The sequence below is a fragment of the Lithobates pipiens genome, unplaced genomic scaffold (assembly GCF_037356315.1).
Source record: "Lithobates pipiens isolate NorthernLeopardFrog02 unplaced genomic scaffold, aLitPip1_a1.2 Scaffold_30, whole genome shotgun sequence".
Taxonomy (NCBI): Eukaryota; Metazoa; Chordata; class Amphibia; order Anura; family Ranidae; genus Lithobates; species Lithobates pipiens.
In genome coordinates this window covers 165,402,879-165,426,472 of record NW_027507791.1, presented here as the reverse complement: position 1 = coordinate 165,426,472, position 23,594 = coordinate 165,402,879, and the positions used below count along the sequence as shown (strand labels likewise).

The 23,594-nt window shown below is 42.9% G+C and overlaps 1 protein-coding gene across 1 annotated transcript in view; it reads left to right on the top strand.

Moving 5' to 3' along the window:
• RTF1 (RTF1 homolog, Paf1/RNA polymerase II complex component) overlaps positions 1-23,594 on the top strand; it is a 520,646-nt gene that overhangs the window by 475,380 nt on the left and 21,672 nt on the right. Inside the window, exon 17 of the mRNA XM_077465048.1 lies at positions 22,651-22,762. Coding sequence (XP_077321174.1) covers positions 22,651-22,762 — 112 coding nt within the window. The remainder of the gene's footprint in view (positions 1-22,650; positions 22,763-23,594) is intronic.

The following is a 23,594-nucleotide window of genomic DNA, read 5'->3' as shown; positions in this document are numbered from 1 at the left end:
AAAATGATAGCTAGCAATTCTCTGTCACCAGTCTCGGAATTGCATTCTGCAGGAGTCAATTTCTTAGAAAAGTAGCCATAAGGATGCATATTGCTCTGAGGTAGGACCTTGAGTCAGAAGGGCGCCTACTCCAGTCTCAGATGCATCAACCTCAAGAATGAAGGGTAATGTAGGATCAGGATGTGCCAGCACAGGATCTGAAACAAAGGCATCCCTGGGAGACTCAAAGGCTTTAATGGAATCTGAACACCAATTCTGTGGGTTACAGTCCTTTCTGGTCGTATCAGTCAGGGGTTTGACCAGAGAAGAGCAGTTACTAATACATTTCCGATAATTGTCAAAGCCAAGAAAACATTGCGGACGTAGACCTATGGGTCAAGACCACTGTAGAACTGCAGATGGTTTCTCTGGGTCCATCGAAAAAACCAGCAGGGGAAATTGCATAACCCAGAAATGTAACCTGTTCACGATGGTACTCTCACTTTTCTGACTTACAATACAGGTTATTATCTCTCAACCTATGTAGTACATAGGAGACATGTGTGGTGGTTCTCTAGTGATTTAGAATATATGAGAATATCATCGAGATAAACCACCACACATTGCTGCAACTAATCTCGGAGTACATTGTTGATGAATTCCTAAAAAACAGCAGGATCGTTGCAGAGACCAAACGGCATTACAAGGTATTCTAAATGGTCCTGTCCTGGTATTAAACGTAGTTTTCGTTTCGTTGCCCTCCTTGGTCCTCAGAAGAATGTTTGCCCCTCTCAGATCGAGCTTCCTGAAAACCGTTGCTCGCTTGGAGATCAAATATATCTGTTAACAGAAATGGATAGGCCTTCTTAATAGTGATGTGATTGAGACCCCTATAATTGTTACAAGGTCTTGGTTCACAAAGAAGAAGCCAGCACCAGCAGGAGAAGAGGGTTTTGCAGATGATTGCTCAAGAGAAAAAGTCGGCCGCATAGCCCTCCATGGCTTTATCCTCCGACAGACAAAGGGTAGGCCCGACCACGAAGAGGCATGGCACCAGGTTAAAGATCAATTGCCAATCATATGACCGGTGTGGAGGCAAACTCCCGGCTCGACCTTTTGTCAAAGACACCGCAACATTTTCGGTAATCCTCTGGCAAGGAGGAGAGTGAAGATGTGCACAAAACCTTAACCACTTTCTCAAAACATGTTTTACTGCATTGTGCTAACTAGGAAAAAACCTCAGCAATGATGCCAATCGAAAGAGGGGTTGTGCCTCTGTAACCAAAGATAACCAATGACCACCGAGTAATGAGGTGAGGAAATTACTTGGAATTGGATTATCTAATGGTGAAGAGCTTCTACTGCCATGGTCAACGAAGCAGACTCATGACTCATATGGACAGGCTGTAAATATTTCCCATCAATAGCAATTGGAGTGGCACAAAGCTGCAACGGAATTGAGTGCTTAGACACAAAGGCACTAGCTATAAACAGGCCTGCAGCCCCAAAGTCTATTAGAGCCTGTGTATCAATGGACAGCTCAAACCACAAATGGGTAACCAGAACTAGAGGCTTCTCCTTCAGGATAAATATGGATGTTACACCACCACCTAAGGTCTGTCCCCTACAGGACCTCAGGTGTGGAAATTCTCCCAGACGGGTAGGACAAGACTTCAATAAGTGACCTTCCTGGTCACAAAGGTACACTCTCTTCCGTAAAGAGAGACGTGCGATGCCTACCCGTATGGGCTCTACTTCACTGCTGGACTCTGTACCGCAGAGGCATGGGAGGTGACGGAGGCAAGAGTGGGAATGTCAAGCTCAGAGTCAAACGTACAGGAGGCTTCCGCAAGCGCTCTTTAAAGAAAGGTCTCTTGGAGTTTGGAGTCAATAAGAATGGCAAACGTGATCAACTTCTCCAGATCTGTAGAAATGTCTGAGGCTGCTAGCTCATCTTTAATGTTTTTCCCAGAGACCATGAGAAAAAGCAGCCACAGGGGCCTCATTGTGCCAAGTGACCTCTGCTGCCAGAGTACAGAATTCAATGGCATAATCGGCAACAAGTTCTCATATTTTGATGGGCATGAGGTTCTTGGCAGCAGAAGTGGAGCATGTGGGAACGTCAAATACCCTTTTAAAGGAGGCCACAAACTTGGGGTAACTCGGGACAATGGGTTTTTGCATCTCCCATAGACGGTTTGCCAAGGCTCTATCGGAAAGGAAAAGAAATAATGAAGCCTACTTTGCTTCTGTCCATGGGGAATGCCTGGGGCAGCATCTCAAAGTATATCCCAACCTGGTTGAGAAACCCTCTGCATTGAACTGGATCACCCCCAAATCGCTGGGGAGGCGGAGCAGAACCAGACAAACCTCCTTACAGAGGTAATATTTTGTTGTTCTGACTGCCTTCAACACTGGTTGTACCACAGTGGGAGGATCCAGGTGAGCTTTATGAATCAGGAGCGTCTGTAACGCTATGGAAAACTTATCCATGTGGTAATTCTGCTCATCCAATCTGGGAAAAAATTACCACTAGGTGTATTGCCTGCATCTTCTGAATTCATGGCCTTCGCCTACTGTCAGGAACCATGAATCAGACTGACTTGTAGATGAGCACGCCAGCAAAAGCTAGCGGGCATGAATGGAAAGGTTGGGACTTGATTTGCAACACAACAGTGGGTGGATTCATAAATAGTTTAATTGTTCATATAAATATATACAAGGATAACCAAAATAATCATATTAGCACTTGACAAGACACTTAAACTAAGTACTAGCACTAGGTACAGTGATTGACATAGATATTGCTGGTGTCATATGGCAAGACAAGTAAAACGGGTAATAACAGTATCATTGAATCAGACTGAGACAGAAATTGCTGTAAAAATCACACCTTTTAATAAAATGGTAAAAAATTATACAGAACAAAAAACGTAGTCAAAACAAAGCCAGTGATTGGAAGTCAAAGCGGATAGTCAGACGAGCAGTAAAATGGGAAACCAGAGGCAGCAGAACAGGATCAGAAGCCAGAAGGGACGTCAGCCAGGCAAAGTCTTTAACAGGAACACAGCAGAGAATCTCCCAGATATGTTTGACCATGGCAAAGGCACGAAAGGAATGAATAAGGCAGTTTAAATAGTCCAGCCTTCAGCCAGCCCCTTCTGGCTGAGGGGAGCAGGAAATGATCACCAAGTGAGCCACTCTGGAATGATGAGTGCTGACAGTTATCTGTCAGGTGAGCAGCCTGAGCCCAGCCCTGACATTCGGTTTGCTTCTGAACTACCAGAACTCTGTCCCGACCCCATCCAGGAAATTAGATTACTTGTGTCTGACTCTGAATTCAGCTCAGGACAAAGTCTTCCTCCCTCGGGAAAAAATCCAGACGTTGCATTCCCACAAGTTGAGCCCATTCTGTGTAAGGCTCCGTCTCCTTTTGGCAGAGGTTACGAAACCTCAAACGGTGTGCCTCTGGAGTAAAGCCAAAGCGAGCCAATAGTCTTTCTTTTACCCGGTCATAGTCCTGGCTGATCTCGTCTGGGACATTGTTGTAGGCCTCTGCAACCCTTCAGAGCTGGGACACCTCTCCTAACACTTGACTCATAACCTCCTGTGGAGGGGTGAGTACCATACAAGGCCGGCCAGTTGCCACTGGATGTCACGCTGGAACTCTGTCGCCTCTGAGGTATCTACTGGTGGGTTGCTGGCCTGGTCGATCTCCATTAGTTCAGTGATGAGAGTTGCTTCGGATTTGTTGCTGGAGAAATTTCCACGGGCTTCCAAGAGATCCTTCAAGGTACTGCGCTTGAGTCTGGCGTAGTGATATTCCATCTGCTCTTAGGAGCAGAGGGTCCCGTGGTTGTTGGGGTGTGCCTAGGCAAGAGGAAGTATCCCACAGGTTGCCACCAATTGTGACGGATCCTATCCCACACTCCACTGCGTGCTTCCATCAGTAATACCGCTTCCTCCAGTCTGACAATCGGAGAGATATATTATAGCTGCATTGAATACAAGTCTAGCCGGAAATAGCTTGTAGAATATTGAATGATTTATTGGACAGAATACAGCCTTTTTATACACGTTTAACACAAGGGGTTAGATAATGAGGTAGGGCTGGCTCATGGCTCCCCTCTAGCAACAACTTAAAATGCAATTATATAATTAACATGTTAAATAACACAGCTCTTAAGGCAGCCTAGGTGACCAAGCAGTCCATCTCCGCAGGTCAATGTGATCAGCTCTTTCAAGGATCATGTATTGTTCAGAATTAACAACCAAGAATGGTCTTTGGCCAAGTCCAAGAAAACAGTCTGTCAAAAATGTAACAAAAAAAGATTATTAGCAATACTAAACGGTGAATGTCGACAGAAAAGGGTCCTTGCAGCCAGTGTCCACGACAGTCAGACAAGCCAGTAAATTAGGAAACCAGAGATCAGCGTAGTCTGAGGCAGGATCAGGAGACAGAAGCGATGGCAGCCAGGCAAAGTCTTTAACAAGAACACAGCAGAGAATCTCCCAGATAAGTTTGACCAAGGTGAAGGCACAAAAGGAATGAACAAGGCAGTTTAAATAGTCCAGCCTTCAGCCAGCCCCTTCTGAGTGAGGAGCAGGAAATGATCAACAGGTGAGCCACTATGGAATGATCAGTGCTGACAGTTATCTGTCAGATGAGCAACCTGGGCCCAGCTCTGACATTCGGTAGGCTTCTGAACTACCAGAAGTCTGTCCTGAAAAACAGTCCGTACAGCAATGGAGATAAAAGCACAAATACTAACGCGCTTCACACCACTTTACAGGTGCTTAGTCATAGCCCATACGTATCCAATCAGACAATACCACGGCGGTGGCTTATGTCAATCACCAGGGTTGAACAAAAAGTGTGCTGGCGGCACTGGAGTTCTCTGGCATCCCCCGGTTGGCACAAAACCATGTTCCCGCTCTCCGCCATGTACATTCCAGTCGTGGACAATTGGCAGGGGGATTACGTTAGTCAGCAGATGCTGGACCAAGGGTAGTGGTCCCTGCATCCGGACATGTTTCATCTGCTGTTTCGGCACCCCTGATGTCTCAGCTCAATAGGAAGGTACCAAGGTTCATGGAGAGTTCAAGGGATCATCTGGCAGATGCCCTGGTGGCGCTGTGGAGCCAGTATCGCCTCAAGCTTCTTCCGAGGCTCCTGCATAGAATGGAGGTAGAAGGGATTCCGAAGTTTCTGGTGGCCCCGGACTGACCTCGCGGGTCCCGGTACGCCGAGTTAGTGCGGCTGGTCGCCAGTGTCCCTTGGAGACTGTCTCTCTGAGAGGACCTGTTGTCCCAAGGGCCTTTGGTTCATACCTTTATTCAAGGAGTTCAACACATGACTCCACCAGTGCAGTCTCCCTTGCTGCCGTGGGACCTGTGCTCTAGAAGCCTCTATTTGAGAATATTTGGGAGATTCCCCTGCTTGTGTTGTAGCAGGTGGCTCTTTTGGTGGCTGTTATTTCTGCTCACATGGTGTCGGAACTATCTTGTCAGATAAGGTGGTTCATCATCCATGTCCGACGTTTCTACCTAAAGTGGTTGTTGACTTCCATTTCAATGAGGACATTGTGTTGCCTTCCTTGTGCCCTAGGCTTTCTCAACCCAAGGAATTTGCATAGCCTGGATGTGGTTTGGGTGTATGGCAGCCACAGAATCCCTCAGATTCTATTTTTGTGGTTGAAGTAACTGATCAATTCAATCTATTATTATTATTATCAGTTATGTATTCCTTTGTCTAGTCCCTATAGTTCAGCTAAGCCTCAAATACGCCAAGCACATGTCATTGTTCATATCACAATATTATCACCATTGGCTATGAAATCAATTCACGGTCTAAGATCAATCAAATCTCATTTATTTCCCAAGGAAATACTAAAGCGTGCATAAAATATCAATAGAAGTTACAATAATACATAGCATACAATCAAAGTACAATATAAGCCATACTTATCGACCCTTATGACTCGACCTCCTGATGGAATAGGGAGAGAGCTCATTGTCGCAACCCTTTTTGTTAAACATACCTCAGCCATACCACACCCCATAGCCCATCCTACTTTTCTCGTAGACCAATCAGCGTCTCAGGGGCGTTTCCTCCCCCAGGCTAATTACCTCGGACAGTCCTGCCATACTTGGCCTCTGGGGGGCAGTGTCTGCCCATGAATTGCAACTGCTCCGACTGGATCCCCATCTTATGGCTCGATCTCGGACGCCCCTCCCGCTCACCAGCTGTCCTTTGTTCTTGCAGACAAGCCGGCACCATATTTTCTTTGAAGTTCAGTACATTCCAGGTGGGCTGAATAGAACTCATTCTGCTATTCAAATTGTGTCTTGGTGTCACATTCCTTGCTTCTAAACATGAGACTGCATGGTATCAATATGGCTGAGTTCGGCTGTACAAACAGCTGTGTAGATGTATAATACTAATTCCTGTCTGATTCCAACAAAGCCGCTTTGCGCCTAAAAGGCGCATACCACCCTTCTTCAGACACGTCTCCTTTTGAACAGTCCATAACTGTCTTAACGTGTGTGGTTCCCCAACATGTGCTTCCGAACCAGTACCTGTGGCACAGTCCTTCGCTTGTGTAACGCGTGGTTGTTTCTAACGAGCGCTCCAGAGACATCTCTTATGGAACAGTACACAATTGTCTTACCACGCTGTGTTTTCAACGTGTGCAGAAACAGGTCCTATGGAGCAGTCCATAATTGTTTTACCATGTGATGTTTCCCAACACGTGCCGCTTTGCCACTGAGTGACACATCTCCACCATTCTTCAGCGACAGCTTCCATGTCACCATTCTGTACCTTGGGTATATTCAGGACGGCAGTACAGGCAAGGGGTGTCCATTCATTCACCATTCACCCGCACCCATTCAGAGCAACATATCACCCAGCTTTCAGACCCAGAGTCTTGAGGAGGGCCTTTCTTGCCCATATTACTAGCCTACAATACCCATAGGTCACACTCTACCACAAACATAAATCAACTTATTACCATAATATATACCTATATATGTATTACGCACCCCGCTCCCAACCTCCTATAACCTTTTACTGTAAATACGGGTCGGGATTAGGCAGGCTTGCTCGCAGCGGCGTTGCAGGGCTCCGACTTGGCAGCAACGTCTCCAATTTGTACACAGAGAGCTCACCGTCAAATCGTCCCTCAACTTGCATAGACAACTGGGAGACCCTTCTAGATAAATATCGCTTAACTACACATATAAGTTTACAACAATTACCAAACCCACACAATTCCACCCCTGTGCCTGGATTTTAGAGATCATGCCCATTGTATACCATGCACCTCTACCTACGGTTAGGTTCAAGGAACCCTCTAGTTCCATGACTAACACTACACCGGTATTCTTTAGGACAAAGAAATAAACTCGCCTATGTCCTAAATAATACCTGGGTGCCTTCTTCCCAGCAATGATCTCTCCATCCAGAACACAGAGAGAAATAACTTCCCAACATTACTCGTTCATCCCCACGTATTGATTTGGCATACAATGGACATCGTGGTCATGCTTCCGACAAAGGGAAATATCCACCTGCCCCCAGCGTTCATCTTCTCTGATCACATGTGTGATCATACAGAGACGGTACCATCAGCTTGATGTTGGCTGATATTTCCACCTGCCACAGAGTGCGCACCAGAGCCAATGACAGGTTTCTGTCCTCCCTACCAACCTCTCAACATGATTGACAAAATCCGGAGCCATTTCCCCCCCTAATACAGTGCTGAATACATCCCTCCTCTTTCGGGTTACTCCTCAGAAATAAGTATCCTGCATGGACTTGATCGCATCTCTGGGAGTAAGTCACTGGTACAATGACCGCACTTGATTCAGTGTATACTCAGCACATATAGGGTGATAGGTTTTTGTCAACCACCATGAGATGTTGCAGCACCATGTGGTGAAGTCCTACGGTACCCTGGTAGCCAGCGTTTGTTCCCTTTATTTTAACGGAGCATGCTCCTGTGTGTATTCACTGGCATTATCTGTGCAGGGTTTCAACTTCTCAGGTGAGACATCAACCAGGCGTATCTTCCCCATGTCTAGTTCTGGTGTCCCGCATGTCCAGTAACCGAAAGCTTCCCTCTAGGACCGCTAGGATTGAAACACCACCCCTACGAGGAAGTTTTCACCCCATTGATGTGTCACCTGGCCCCCTTTAGTCTGACCAACAGCTACCTTATTATGCATAAGTGCCGGCCTGCCTCTTAGGTACCTACACCATATTAACTCCGTTACGTCAATACATGTCATCTGTTAAAACCTTCCTTTTTTCAATTCTTCCTTCCAACCAAAAACACATATTTTACATTTTCATGTTCTGATGGATTGGATGTGTCATAATTCCTCCCCAACCTCCAACCCATTGCACATGTATAAATAACGTGTTTGCATTCATCAGGAGAGACTTCAGCAAAACTATTTCACAAGTTCTCCTGCTAGGCACAGTCTTTCAGATTCAGCATCAGCACCAAATTGTCTATACGAAAAAACAGGTATTAATCTGAATCTTCCAGTTTTTTTCTTCTCTCCTGATGTTTATCAGACCAAATTTGCGGCGTGGTGTGGCACAGACAAACTGCCAACCAGATGATCATCTGTCATCCCTGTTCCAGAAGCCTCTCCAATTCTCGCTCCACCAGGATTCTGGAAGTGAAAAACAAGAGCAGTATCAAATTCTTATCCACAATATCTGCTCGCTTACCATGTTTACTTATAGTTCCCTCCTTGGAGCCCAGGATCTCAGTATTCCTGGCTTCTGCAACTCTGACCAAACTATCCAAACAACCATGACCTCTTTAGGCTGAACCCACTGTAAAATGGATCCCCATGGTATGATCAAAAATGTTTAAAACTGAACGTCAGTGTTGCTTCTCAAAAACTTCAAATTTTACAAGCTACAAAAACAATGCATCTATCTGTATCTTTACGATGTATGCACTACCCCCTTTCAGGTGACTGGTTCTAACTGAGGGCATTGTCAATTCCCCCCCCTTTCAGGTGGATTAGACCTACTACTTTTCCACCTGAATAAAAATATAACTAAAATAGAGGACTAAACCAATATCAAAAAATTTTTTTAGAAGAAAAAATAAATAAAAAAAATAAAAAAAATGTAAAAAAAAATTTAAAATCTGGCCATGATCACACAAACATGACAAGACAACCACCATAAAACAATGACAAACACTCAACTTTTAGTTAACATCCATGGACTTTTCTCCTGCAAAGAGTGCTTATTCCAATCTGAAATACAATTAGTTAATGGGGGAAAATGGAAAACAAAACAAAACAAAGCATATGTATCATCACAACATTTTAGCTTCATTTGTAACTCTTTTTAGTACTATTTATTTTTCATTGTTTGCAAACAATTACTAACTAATGAGCTTCCATGTGATAATCGATTATGCATTTACAATAACCTAACCCATGTTCTGCTATATTTTACCCACTGTTCTCACTTTGAGAGACCTGCAAACAAATGCAAATGTCCGTATACGAACCAGTTTAACTTCTTCCTGGTCTCTGGAAAACACAATTCTTATGTTAATCAGCAGTATTGGATCTTACTCAGGAAAAGTTTATAAAGACTGACAATAAGAGAAGATTAAAGAAACACAAGAAAAACAATACTCATAACTGAAACATCTTTTAACCACACAAAAGAAAAACCACAATACCAATTCAGAGGTTTATCCCTGAAAGTACAAACCAAAAAATTAATATCTATATCAAGGTCCTCTATCATATTCTGAACCTGAAACTTGCATCAACCCTTTTTCATAGCCGGGAAACATTGACCAGAATATTCTTATCATACCTGCAGCTCACTAAGTTCTGCTAACATCGTTTCCCCCAGTGCTATATTTGAGTAACCATGCGTCTACCTCCATTTTGACTCTAAGCAAGTGTCCTACATATTGCTTTTTAGTTTCTAGACCCCGCATTTGCGTTTTACACGGGAAATGGGTTTGATTACTATGGGTTCCGTGCTGTGGATGGCTACCCCACCTGGCTGAATAACACACATGAAGCCTTGGGGTAGTTTTCGGGTATAATTTCCTTTCGATATCATTATTCGCCACCCGACAATATTTTGAAATGTGACCCCCCCCCCTTTTACACAAAAAAACATTTAAGTTCTGGTTTCCCTGCATAAGCCATTTTTTTAGCATATGGCGCTGGAAACCCACACTGCTGGATACTATTATTGCGATTGGAATGAACAGACTTTACACTTTCGTTGTCTGAGGAGTCATCAGAAGTTTCAACTCCTGAGTCAATTTCAAGTGCAGTTATCCCACCTTTATTTGCTTCTTCCACATCGATTCCCATCACAGTACTATCATTTGCAGTGATAATAGCATCCGGGTTTTCTTAATGTTTCACTTCTAGCTTTTCTGTACACTGAGCATGTGCGGAGGGTACCTCCACTATTGCACACTTGGAGGATAACTCCATTATGGCTGCTTGTGCCTTAAGCCTTGTGATAACCTGCAAATTCTCAGCTTCCCTTTGATTCAAAGAGGCAATGCAACTTTCTCTTAATTTGCACGTTTGTTCTAATTCATCTAATCTCTGTTGCAATACACATTTCTCAGTCACTAATTGTTTAATCCGACTACGAGCATCTGCATCAGCCTTTTCAATCCTCATTGCTATATCACTTACCTGTTCCATCACTTTTTCTCTATCAGCAAACCATTCTAATTCTTTTTGTTCCGCAATTTCTTTCATTCTCATTAACATGCATAAGGCATTGGCCATTCTCTGTTTCCTGCCTTTTTTTGATTTATTACTTATGAGACTGTTATGTGTATTACATTGTCTCAAAAGATCATTGAATTGATACATTAGCCTAGTCTCTTGAGTAAATTGAAATCTAATCCCACCATGCTTGCTAATGAAACCTTCAATGGCTTCCATTGATATGCTAATTAGCCTATCCACACTACGGTTGCTTAGACAATAGAAACCAGACAAACAACTAGATAACCCCCACAAAGACAGAGCTGTTTAAAAACTAGTCTACCTTCTAGTCCTACCAAAAAAATAAAAATAGATACGAACCGTTTAAATTTCCAGTGACTTGTGGTTCTACAGCATACAAGACACAAGGCATACTCTTAATGCCTTAGGCTGCAGGTTATTTTACCAGATCTATTTCACTCACGTGGGTAGAAATAAAACCTATATTTCCCCCACTTTTTTTTTTTTTTTTACACAAAAAACAAAACAAAAGAAAACAAATACAAATCCGTTTACCCACGAATTTCTTTAGGAGAACACACTCTTATTCAATGCCCTCCTATCCGATAGCAGGCCACAGGGAATTTCTCTTGGGACCCTCACGTGGATATTTCCACTTTTCCCTCAAAATTGTGTAGTTTATCCTGTCAATCTGCGGTTATATCACATAACCAGGGATGATCAGTCCCTCTATCTCGCCAGTGCGCCAATTTGCCCTCTGGTTACAAGTTTGCAGCAAACCCAACATTACGTACATATATATATATATCAGTCACAGTTCTCACCAGGTTTTACGCGTGCGTTTATACCAGTGAAATATCTCACAGAATTTTCCTGCTCATCCAAGCGTGGTTTCAGAATTCGCGAGCCAGCGCCAATCTTGTCCACACTAGAGATGACTTTCAGTTCTGGGTGTCTGAGCATCTGTGCTTACATGGACTCAAACAAAAATACCTTAGATTTTTGTGGATTCTGTGTAAAAATACGTTCTACACGCCTTCTGGGGTGCCAAATGAAGTAACTGATCAATTCAATCTATTATTATTATTATTATCAGTTATGTATTCCTTTGTCTAGTCCCTATAGTTCAGCTAAGCCTCAAATACGCCAAGCACATGTCATCGTTCATATCACAATATTATCACCATTGGCTATGAAATCAATACACGGTCTAAGATCAATCAAATCTCATTTATTTCCCAAGGAAATACTAAAGCGTGCATAAAATATCAATAGAAGTTACAATAATACATAGCATACAATCAAAGTACAATATAAGCCATACTTATCGACCCTTATGACTCGACCTCCTGATGGAATAGGGAGAGAGCTCATTGTCGCAACCCTTTTTGTTAAACATACCTCAGCCATACATTCCTTGCTTCTAAACATGTGAGACTGCATGGTATCAATATGGCTGAGTTCGGCTGTACAAACAGCTGTGTAGATGTATAATACTAATTCCTGTCTGATTCCAACAGTGGTCACGGATGGACCAAGGAAGGGGCTGTCCGCTTCTTCTGCTACCATCTCCAGGTGGATCACAGACAGCGATTCAGGCCTATTCTATCAAAGGTTGGCTTCCTCTTTTACCTGTGACTGTGCACTCTACTCGGGCGCCTACTGCTTCTTGGGCATCAGGTGTCAATTTTGAACGTTTGCAAGTCGACCACCTGGTCGTTGGTGCACACTTTACCGTATTTATTGGCGTATAGCACACACCCTAATTTTAAGAGGGAAGTTTCAGGGGAAAAAGCTTCCATAGTCCCCTGCACAGCACAGTTCACAGCCCCCTTTCATTATAAAGTTCCCCTCCCCGGAGTCCCTCAGTCTCCTGGCACAGCATTGCCAGCTACTCTAAAGTTGAGAAAACATCACTGCCAGCCCCTTCTTGTACACTGCTCATCCTGTGTCACTGTCATTGTAAAACAGAGCTTTTATATACCTCAATTAACACCGCTCTCTCGTGGAGCCGGTCATGTGACTCTGCTGTGGGGTGCTTTCATATGGACGGATCTGGTGCCTGGTACGACACAATCACCACATGACCTATGGAGTAGTCAACAGGTACAGTGGTGGGAAAAAGTGTTTGCCCCCTTCCTCATTTCCTGTTCCTTTGCATGTTTGTCACACTTAAGTGTTTCGGAACATCAAACCAATTTAAACAATAGTCAAGGACAACACAAGTAAACACAAAATGCAATTTGTAAATGAAGGTGTTTATTATTAAAGGTGAAAAAAAATCCAAACCATCATGGCCCTGTGTGAAAAAGTGATTGCCCCCTAAACCTAATAACTGGTTGGGCCACCCTTAGCAGCAACAACTGCAACCAAGCATTTGCGATAACGTGCAATGAGGCTTTTACAGCGTCCTGGAGGAATTTTGGCCCACTCATCTTTGCAGAATTGTCCTAATTCAGTTACATTAGAGGGTTTTCGAGCATGAACGGCCTTTTTAAGGTCATACCACAACATCTCAATAGGATTCAGGTCAGGACTTTGGCTAGGCCACTCCAAAGTCTTCATTTTGTTTTTCTTCAGCCATTCGTTGGTGGACTTGCTGGTGTGTTTAGGATCATTGTCCTGCTGCAGAACCCAAGTTCGTTTCAGCTTGAGTACACGAACAGATGGTCGGACATTCTCCTTCAGGATCTCTTGGTAGACAGCAGAATTCATAGTTCTTTTTATCACGGCAAGTCTTCCAGGTCCTGAAGCAGCAAAACAGCCCCAGACCATCACACTACCACCACCATATTTTACTGTTGGTATAATGTTCTTTTTATGAAATGCAGTGTTCCTTCTACGCCAGATATACTTGGACACACACCTTCCAAAGAGTTCCACTTTTGTCTCATCGGTCCACAGAATGTTGTCCCAAAAGTCTTGGGGATCATCAAGATGTGTTGTGGAGAAATTGAGACGAGCTTTGATGTTCTTTTTGCTCAGCAGTGGTTTTCTCCTTGGAACTCTGCCATGCAGGCCATTTTTGCCCAGTCTTTTCCTGATGGTGGAGGCATGAACGCTGACCTTAACTGAGGCAAGTGAGGCCTGCAGTTCCTTGGACGTTGTTGTGGGGTCTTTTGTGACCTCTTGGATGAGTCGTCGCTGCGCTCTTGGGGTAATTTTGGGCGGCCGGCCACTCCTGGGAAGGTTCACCACTGTTCCATGTCTTCGCCATTTGTGGATAATGGCTCTCACTGTGGTTCGCTGGATTCCCAAAGCTTTGGAAATGGCTTTATAACCCTTTCCAGACTGATAGATCTCAATTACTTTCTTTCTCAATTGTTCCTGAATTTCTTTGGGTCTCGGCATGATGTGTAGCTTTTAAGGATCTTCTGGTGGACCTTACTGTGTCAAGCAGCTCCTATTTAAGTGATGCCTTGATTGTGAACAGGTGTGGCAATAATCAGGCCTGGGTGTGGCTAGAGAAATTGAACTCAGGTGTGGACAACCACAGTTATAGTATGTTTTAACAAGGGGGGCAATCACTTTTTCACACAGGGCCATGATGGTTTGGATTTTTTTTCACCTTTAATAATAAACACCTTCATTTACAAATTGCATTTTGTGTTTACTTGTGTTGTCCTTGACTATTGTTTAAATTGGTTTGATGTTCCGAAACACTTAAGTGTGACAAACATGGAAAAGAAACAGGAAATGAGGAAGGGGGCAAACACTTTTTCACACCACTGTATTTGGTTTGTGGTCTTATATCCCATCCTTGTATATGTTTGCCTATATCATATTATTCAAGCCCAATCTCTTACCTAAAGATACACCTTGTGCTTGCTCCTGACGAGTGGCTTCCCAACCACGAAACACATAAAGCTGTCATATACTATGCTTTCAATCAACATTATCTGAATACCAAGTTTACTCAATATTTTATCATTATTGGACCAAGGAGCTCATAGGTTTTGCAAGTATTACTAGATGTTACTGTTGAAATCTAATATACTTTTCGGTGAACTTTGGAAGGTTTCTTGCTTGCCATAGCATGTGCTACTACTATTTTTATGACTTGATGTATTATATTACTGTATTACCATGATAGTATTGTGTATCTACCTGTTATGCTCAGTTATATTCTTAGGCAATCAATAAAAATTCCAATATGTTTAACAATTTACTGCTTTTGCTACCATGTGCTTCATATAAAGTCCCACCTCCTCCACTTCTATGACATGAGAAGGTATGGAAATATGTGACCTTACCAGGCCACAGTTTTATTTGAAGTCCCAAGGGATGTAACGATTGGCTTTACCAAGCCTCTAATATCAGTTCTGCGGTCATGCCACACTACCCATATGAAACTTAAAAAAAAAAAAATTCACTCAAATAGAGCTTTTTTTGGTGGTATTTAATCGCCACTGCGTTTATTTTCGAATTAAACAAAAAAAGCCCAAATTCTTTAAAAAAAACTGAATAAACGTGCCTTTTTTGTTATAAAATTTTGCAAATAATCTTCATAAATTTAGACCAAATTGTATTCTGCTACATTTATTTGGGGGGGGGGGGGGGGGAGACAAATCATTGTCTTTTATTTAGTCTGTAGGAAATTGGGAGTCCACAATTTTATTATTTGTAAATTTATCAATCTTGATGGTCTCTCATTTATTGATTCACAAAAACGCTAGGTCAGTACAAATACCACCCAAATTACCTCTTTTTGGAAAGTAGACAGTCTAAGGTAATTAACATATGAATATGGTTTGCTCTAAACCATTCCATTGTTACTCTGGCTGTATGTTTAGGGTCATTGTCCTGCTGTAAGGTGACCCTCGGTCCATTCTCAAGTCTTATGCAGACTCCAACAGGTTTTCTTCTAAAATTGTCCTGTATTTTGCTCCATCCATCTTTCCATCAACTCTGACCAGCTTCCCTGTCCCAGCTGAAGAAAAGCATCCCCACAACATGATACTGCCACCACCATGTTTTAAGGTGGGGGTGGTATGTTCAGGGTGATGTGCGTTGATAGTTTTCCGCCACACATTGCGTTTTGCTTTTATGCCAAAAAGTTAAACTATGGTCTCATCTGACCAGAGCACTTTCTTCCACATATTTGCGGTGTCTCTCACATGGCTTCTGGCAAACTGCAAACAGGACTTCTTATGGCTTTCTTTCAACAATGACTTTCTTCTTGCTATTTCTTCCATAAAGGCCAGATTTATCAAGTGCATGACTAATAGTTGTTCTGTGGACAGATTATCCCACCTGAGCTGAGGATCTCTGCAGCTCCTCCAGAGTTACCATGGGCTTCTTGGCTGCTTCCCCTTTTAAGGTCCCTTTCACACGGGACGGATCTGTGATGATCTGCTTGCTCAGCTGGGATCGCTCTGTTTATCCCCGCTGAGCCGGCGGATGACAGGGTGGTCCCGGCACACTGTGCAGGGACCGCCCTGTCAGATCTCCGCTCGCCTAACAGACGGTCCGTGTTCATCCAATCCGCTCTGCAGACCGACAGAAAAATAGGAATTTCCTCCATCTGCAGAATCGGACCATAGCGCAGACGGACGATATCGGTTGTCGACACCTGCTTTCCCATAGGGATGCATGTATGTCCATATTTCATCCGCAAACGGATGGATGAATTATGGACATAAGGTCCGCATGTGTGAAAGGGGCCTAATGCTCTTCTTGCCCGGCCTGTCAGTTTAGGCCATACTCTTTCCTTTTTCAGATGATGGATTGAACCAGGGGTTGACAAATTTGCTTGGAATCTAGAAGCCAGCTAAAAAAGTTAGGAGCCAGGTCCGTAACGGTGATCTGGACCTGTCCCTGGCCTGACATGGAGACGAGTGAGGGGAAGATAGCCCCAGGCTATCAAGGGATTACAAGGGATTTTTACATTCCTTGTACTAGGAATAAAAGTGACACACATTTTTTTGAAAATTAAAAGAACAGTGAAAAAATTAAAATAAAAGTTAAAATAAGAAAAACATTTTTTTTTAAACGTGCCCTGTCCCGCCAAGCTTGCGTGCAGAAGCGAACGCATATATGAAAGTGTTGTTCAAACCTCCTCTGTAACTTAAAACGTGAAACCTGTAGAATTTTTTTAACGTCGCCTATGGAGATTTTAAAGGGTAAAAGTTTGTCGCCATTCTCCATGAGCGGGCGCATTTTTGAAGCATGACATGTTGGGTATCAATTTACTCGGCGTAACATTATCTTTCACAATATAAAAAAATATATATTTTTTTGAATTAAATAAATTATTTTTCCCCTAAAAAAGTGCGCTTGTAAGTCCGCTGTGCAAATACGGTGTGACAGACAGTATTGCAACGACCACCATTTTACTCTCTAGGGTGTTAGAATAAAAAATATATATAATCTTTAGGGGTTCTAAGTAGGCTGGCAGGCAGGGGAAGCTACATTAGCATTGCTGGTTGTAATTCCAACGGCCACCACAAGATGGCGCCTGATTCCAGAAGGAACCATAGGATCGCAGAAGGCCTCAAAGCCGGGGGCTCAATTACTGGCAGCCAGCAGGGCGGCCCGACGCGATCACGCCGGGGGGGTCCACGGAGACAGGATACCCCCAGCTGTGCTGCCCCAGGCGCCAGGTCACTAATTCTAGTTGCAAATGCGACCTGGCGCCTGGGTTTTGTCGAGCCCTGGATTGAACAGTGATTCATGAGAATTTTCAAAGCTTGGGATATTTTTTTTTTTTTTTTTTTTAGAACCTAATCCTGCTTTAAACTTCTCTACAACTTTATCTTGGCCTTCATGATGCTGTTTTTTCACTAAGATTCTCTAACAAATCTCTGAGAACAGTATTTATACTGAGATTAAATTACACACAGGTGGACTATTTACTAATTAGGTGACTTCTGAAGGCAATTGTTTCCACTAGATTTTAGTTAGGCAAATGCTTGCCACACTTTTCAGATATTTATTTGTAAAACATTTGAAAACCATTTATAATTTTCCTTCCACTTCACAATTATGTGCTACTTTGTATTGGTCTATCACATAAAATCCCAATGAGTGTTTACATTTTTGGTTGTAACATGACAAAAAGTGCCTTTTCAAGGCACTGTATGTATATTACCTTGTTATCTTAGTGGTTCCAAAGGCTCAATGTTTTTTATCTTCTTGCATTCTATGCATGAAGGTAAAGAACCACCTCTAAGCAGCAGCTCACCCAAATACCTGAGCCCCATCATGATCCAGCAATGTGCACGAACAATAGCCTCAGCCTTCCAGGGGCTCTCCCTCATTTGCTAAGACAGCAGCTCCCGCTGCTGCCAATCACAGCCAGTGAGCCAATGAGGAGAGAGGGAGCGGGGCCCAGCGACGGCTTTTTGTGTGAATGTCGGCACAGAGCAGTGGCTCTGGAGCTAGCCTGCTTGGGTGCCCCCCATCGGAAGCTGCTTGCTCTGGGGGCACTCAGCAGGCTAGAGGAGCCAGGTGTGCACCATGGGGGACCATGGAAGAGGAGGATAAAGGCTGCCCTGTGCAAAACTATTGCACAGAGCGGTAAGTATATTTGTGTGTTTTTTTTTTTTTATTATTGCCTTTAACCAATTGCCGGAGGGCGTCCCTGGTCATCCTCCTCTTTTATTTCTCTTGGACACAGCCAATCACAGATCGCGCTAAATGGAAAATCACAATGGCCATTTAGCACTCGATCTGAGTGTCCAAAGTGAGATGATCTCATATTTAAACATATGAGATTGTCTCTCATCGCCGGCTCTCCTGCCTCACACAGACGGCTGCAGCGTCAAGGTGGGAAAAAGAGAACATAAAGTCCCCAATGCCACCTGTCCCCGGTGCCGCATATTTGTGCCACCTGTCCCCGGTGCTGCATATTTGTGCCACCTGTCCCCGGTGCTGCATATTTGTGCCACCTGTCCCCGGTGCCGCATATTTGTGCCACCTGTCCCCGGTGCCGCATATTTGTGCCACCTGTCCCGCATATTTGTGCCACCTGTCCCGCATATTTGTGCCACCTGTCCCGCATATTTGTGCCCCCTGTCCCGCATATTTGTGCCCCCTGTCCCGCATATTGGTGCCACCTGTCCCGCATATTGGTGCCACCTGTCCCGCATATTGATGCCACCTGTCCCATCAGTCCCACATATTGGTGCCATCTGTCATCAGTGTCACGTGTCATTGTCCTGGTGCTCCAGGGCCTTCAGAAGTGTAATAGGTAGTCAACAAGTTAGATGTGTGATTTATGCTCCTAGAACACCTGACGATGCTCCCTGCATGTTTGACCTCTCTATGTGGCTAGGCTGTGAAAGTCCCACACATGTGGTATCGTAATACTCAGGAGGAGGAGCAGAATGTATTTTGGGGTGTCATTTGTGGTATACACATGCAATGTGAGAGAAATAACTAATAACTAACTGTTTATTGAAATTACAACTTTGGGGGGGGGGGGGGGGTCTTAATTTTGCATAGAATTGTGGGAAAATTACAACATCAAAAACCTCACCATGCATCTTACTAAATACATTGGACTGTCTACTTTCAAAAAAGGGGTCATTTGGGGGGTATTTGTACTTTCCTGGCTTGTTCAGGTCACAAGAAATGAGATAGGCCATCAGTACATCAGGTGTGATAATTTTTTTTAGGATTTGCACCACAGCTTGTAGATGCTCTAATTTTCACAAAGACCAAATAATATCCATTAATTTGGGTTATTTTTTTACCAAAGATATGTAGCAGTATAAATTGTGGCCAAAATGTATAAAGAAAAATGAATCAATTGCAAAATTGTATCACAGAAACTAAGAAAAATTTAGTTTTTCTTCAAAATTTTCAGCCTTTTTTCATTTGTACCATCAAACAATAGCTCTATTTGTATGAAAAAAAGAACAAAAAATTATTTTGGGTACAGTATTGCATGACTGAGTAATTGTCATTCAAAGTGTGAGAGCACTGAAAGCTGAAAATTGATTCTGGTCACAAGGGGGGTTTAGGTGCCCAGTTGTCAAGTGGTTAATATCTCTAACTATTAGTTAATAATAACATAACATCGTTATTGCCAAATAAACAGGTCCATAGTAGAAATGTAAAAAAATGCTCTGGTTCAGGTATAAAACTGAGAAAATGTACCATTTTAAGAACAAAACAAGATTATTTTGAAATTGATGTCACAAACACTGTCTCAAAAATTGGGACAAAGCGAGGTTTACCACGGTGTAGCAGTCCCTCTTCTAACACTCTGTAACTTAAGACCAGTTTCTGGAGTTTTGGGAGAGGAATGTTGTGCCATTGTTAACTGATATGGGATTCTAACTGCTCAACAGTCGTGGGTCATCTTTGTCATATTCTTTCAAGTTGCGCTAAATATTTTTAATTGGTGAAAGACAGAAGCTCCAGGATCCTTCAAAAATACTGTAGCTGCTGACTTTTTATATTAGGGCGCTTGCCTATCCGGGCATCCAACGATGTCCTCACCTAAGCGATTATTCAGTCAGCTGTCTGGTGCTGGCGCCAACATCTAGACTAAGCGTGAAACAATCCAACGGTGTCGCCAGCTGGTCAGAGGCGATCAAAGATGAGATCGGCTTTGACCACCTCTATTGCCTTGAAGGACTGGAGCAACATCATGACATCACTTTCGTACCAGTGAGTACAAGTAAACCATTTTTTTACTTTTTTTTTTTTTTTTTTTTTTTACTTTGACGTAAATAAGACATTTGGGGTCTTTTTGACCCCAGATCTCTAAAGAGGACCTGTCATTATTTCTATTACAAGGGATGTTTACATTATTTGCAAGGAACCCTCCACTATGTTTCAGTATTGCTCTGCAGACTCTCATTATTGTACCACTCTCCAGCCCTTCAGCAAGCAAACTGCTTCCTGCTACAGCCAAATATTTCAAATTTTGACTCAAGTCCAGTGCACCTGCTGCCATGTTTTCATGCTTAGTTGAATCATTTCCTCATCGGAGGTATAGCTATGTGGCCACAATTCCATGAACACGCCTTCTGGTCAGACTTTTCCGGACAGTATTTGGAGTGCAGGATGTCTTCTGCACTGTGCAACTTGCTGGAATACAGGTGTCCCAGACATTAGATGATTTTATAGAATTACAAAATAGTCTAACTCTACCTCCTCACTGCTTCCTAATGTCATATCACATAAAAGCTGTCCAAGGACAGATTTGCAAAAGGTTCTACACCACCTCTTGTGCCAAGTGGTCATTTTGCTGGTACCTTCACAGTACAGGTTCAGAGGGTTCCAATAAAACCTTTCCATGGCAGCAAAACCCATCTGAGGTATTCTTCCTGTCTTGGACCTTAACGCCTCCAGCAAATTCCTTCACCCAGGATGTTCACAACTCCTGGATTTCTTTCTGACTCTTCTTATCTCTCAGGGGACAGACTGTCTACACAACGTTCTGCTGAAGGAAGCATCCACTTTGCAGAAAATGTCCAAAAAACTATTGGCCTGCTTCAGGCCTTTGGCTGGGTGGTCAGTTTCAAAGATGTTTTCTAGTTTTTTCCATTTGCCTTGAGTATCTGTATCTGATTCTACTTCAACAAAATAGAGGCAGTCTGCACCAAGAGACAGACTCCTTGTTGCATAAATGTAAAGGAGATGGGTAAAAGGTGGCTTCAACTCCTGTTCTCCACTTGCAGAGTACTTCTCAGATGCATTTAGCCATCTTTTACTCATCTCATTTTTGCAAAAGGTAGTTGATGTCTGTGTGTAGACAGCCACCATTTTTTGTAGTCTACATTAGAGCCTGACAAGCTGATTGTCTCTCTTGCACCAATCTTTTCACATGCTGATCCAACTCGTTTGTGGGTGGTGGGGCATTCGAGCAGTACTATTTTCATTGTTTTGAAACTTATTCTAGGTACATTTTAAAATCTTTCTTCCAAAAGAAAGTCCCTTCTCTAAGGCTAATCGACTGCTGCGATTCAACAGAATTCCCGCAGTGAGATTTGCCATGAGAGCTCTGGGTAAAAGGGATGCCTCCCTAGAGTGAAAGTCCTTTGCTTAATCTCACTGAGAACTCTCTAACTAAACCTTTCATCAGCTTGGATTTATTCATGCCTCTACAACACACACACTTATCCAGGGGATAATTAAATCAACTGTGACGGTGGGAAAATCCTTCTTCCCTTACAATTGACATGTTCTCGCAACAGATGAAAGATTGGTCAGGCTGGCGAGCAGTCTTCAAATCCATGACAGTCCAAGGAACCTGGTCATGGGAGGAGGCCAAACTTTCCAACAACACCTCAGGATATCTTCACAGCATTGGACCCTCCCATTCCAAAGAGAGACTCAAATAGGGTGCAGTCTGACAATGCAACCACAGTAGCATATACCAACCAGCAAATGGAGCTCATCTGCCTTGAATGGTGCAAACACATTTTGTCTCATGGACAGAAACTCACTGTCCAGCAAATTCTCACATCCCAAGTGTGGATTTTTGGCAAGCGGTTCATCTCAACCACCACTGTCTGGGCCAAGGGAAATGTTTTCCTTTACCCAGGAAAGAACAGTGTTTCTTCCAGGACCAAACTGAGTCAGAAGAACCTACCACACAGACATCCTTAAACGTTTTAAAGAAGACCCTTGGCCTAGTGCCGACAGGCTGGAGCTGTTTTCATGACCTCAGGACAGAGGTCCAGAGCTCCTTTTGCACATGAGTAACACAGACATCTAACAAATGTAAAAAATGCTTGTATATCCCTGTATGTTGCGGTCGTTCAGGTGCTTATCTAATAGGGTAACCCCTACAGTGAAACCTGCTTTTTTTTACTTGTATAGTAGACTTGAATATTTTGGCTTCTTAAGTTTTGTGCAGCTTTTTTATGAAATCTTTTATAAAGCTTATGTAAAACACATCATGACTTGATAACGAGTAGAATTAAAATTTTGACTTGCCTTATTTTATTGTTCCTTTTATAGAATCAAAGCAAGGATAAAGATGGCAACATCAAACCCACAAGTGATCTCTCAGAGGACCTGTTTAAAGTGCATGACTTTGATGTAAAAATTGACCTCCAAGTTCCTAATTCAGGTAATGTTTTGCAAAAACAAAATTGGGAATAATGAAAATCCAATAAGTTTTGAATAAGCCGAGAAGTGTTTGTCAGGATCTTGTTAGAATGACTTTAATTATCATTAAATTAAGTTATACCTGAATGATCTTTGATGAACCGAATACTAGGTACATGTAACCTGTAAGCTTTCCCTACATATGCCTCGCACAAATAAGTACAAATATCAAACCAATATTGGATTACATTGACTTGCAATACACTTACTGAATTATTTGTCATGCCTCATCATGAGCATGTCTCTACACATTAAAAGTTCATTTGTGACTTGAGTTGTGTTTCCTGCAAAGAGTAAAACCAGATAAAACAATTGGACGCAGCATATACTTGGAAGAAAGGAACTTATCCACCTATCCAATTTTAATGCTTGTGGTAGAGATTTACTGAAATGATAAAGCAGGGAAGAAACTTTTCAATATTCCAATCCATAATACAGTATATATTCACTGTGGTGAGTGACTTGTGGAACCTCATTATTACACGGTTTCCAATTCCCCAAGCCAAGCATAGTTTAGCTCTTTTTTCCCAGGTCTTTTAAGAGGTCTGTCCCTGCAGGCACATGTAATTTCCATTTTATGGTAAAATGGTATAAAGGTGCACGATAAAAACAATTTTGCATGGGGAGGCTGAGAATATCCTGTCTAATGCCAACATTTGCTGTGCCCTGCACTTATAGACTCTGGCATATGCACAATAGATTTTAACCAATTCCGGACCAGCTGTTGCAGTTATACTGCGTTGGGATGTCACTGCTGTGCGAACAGTCGTAGCTGTACTTTGGCTCTTTAAGAC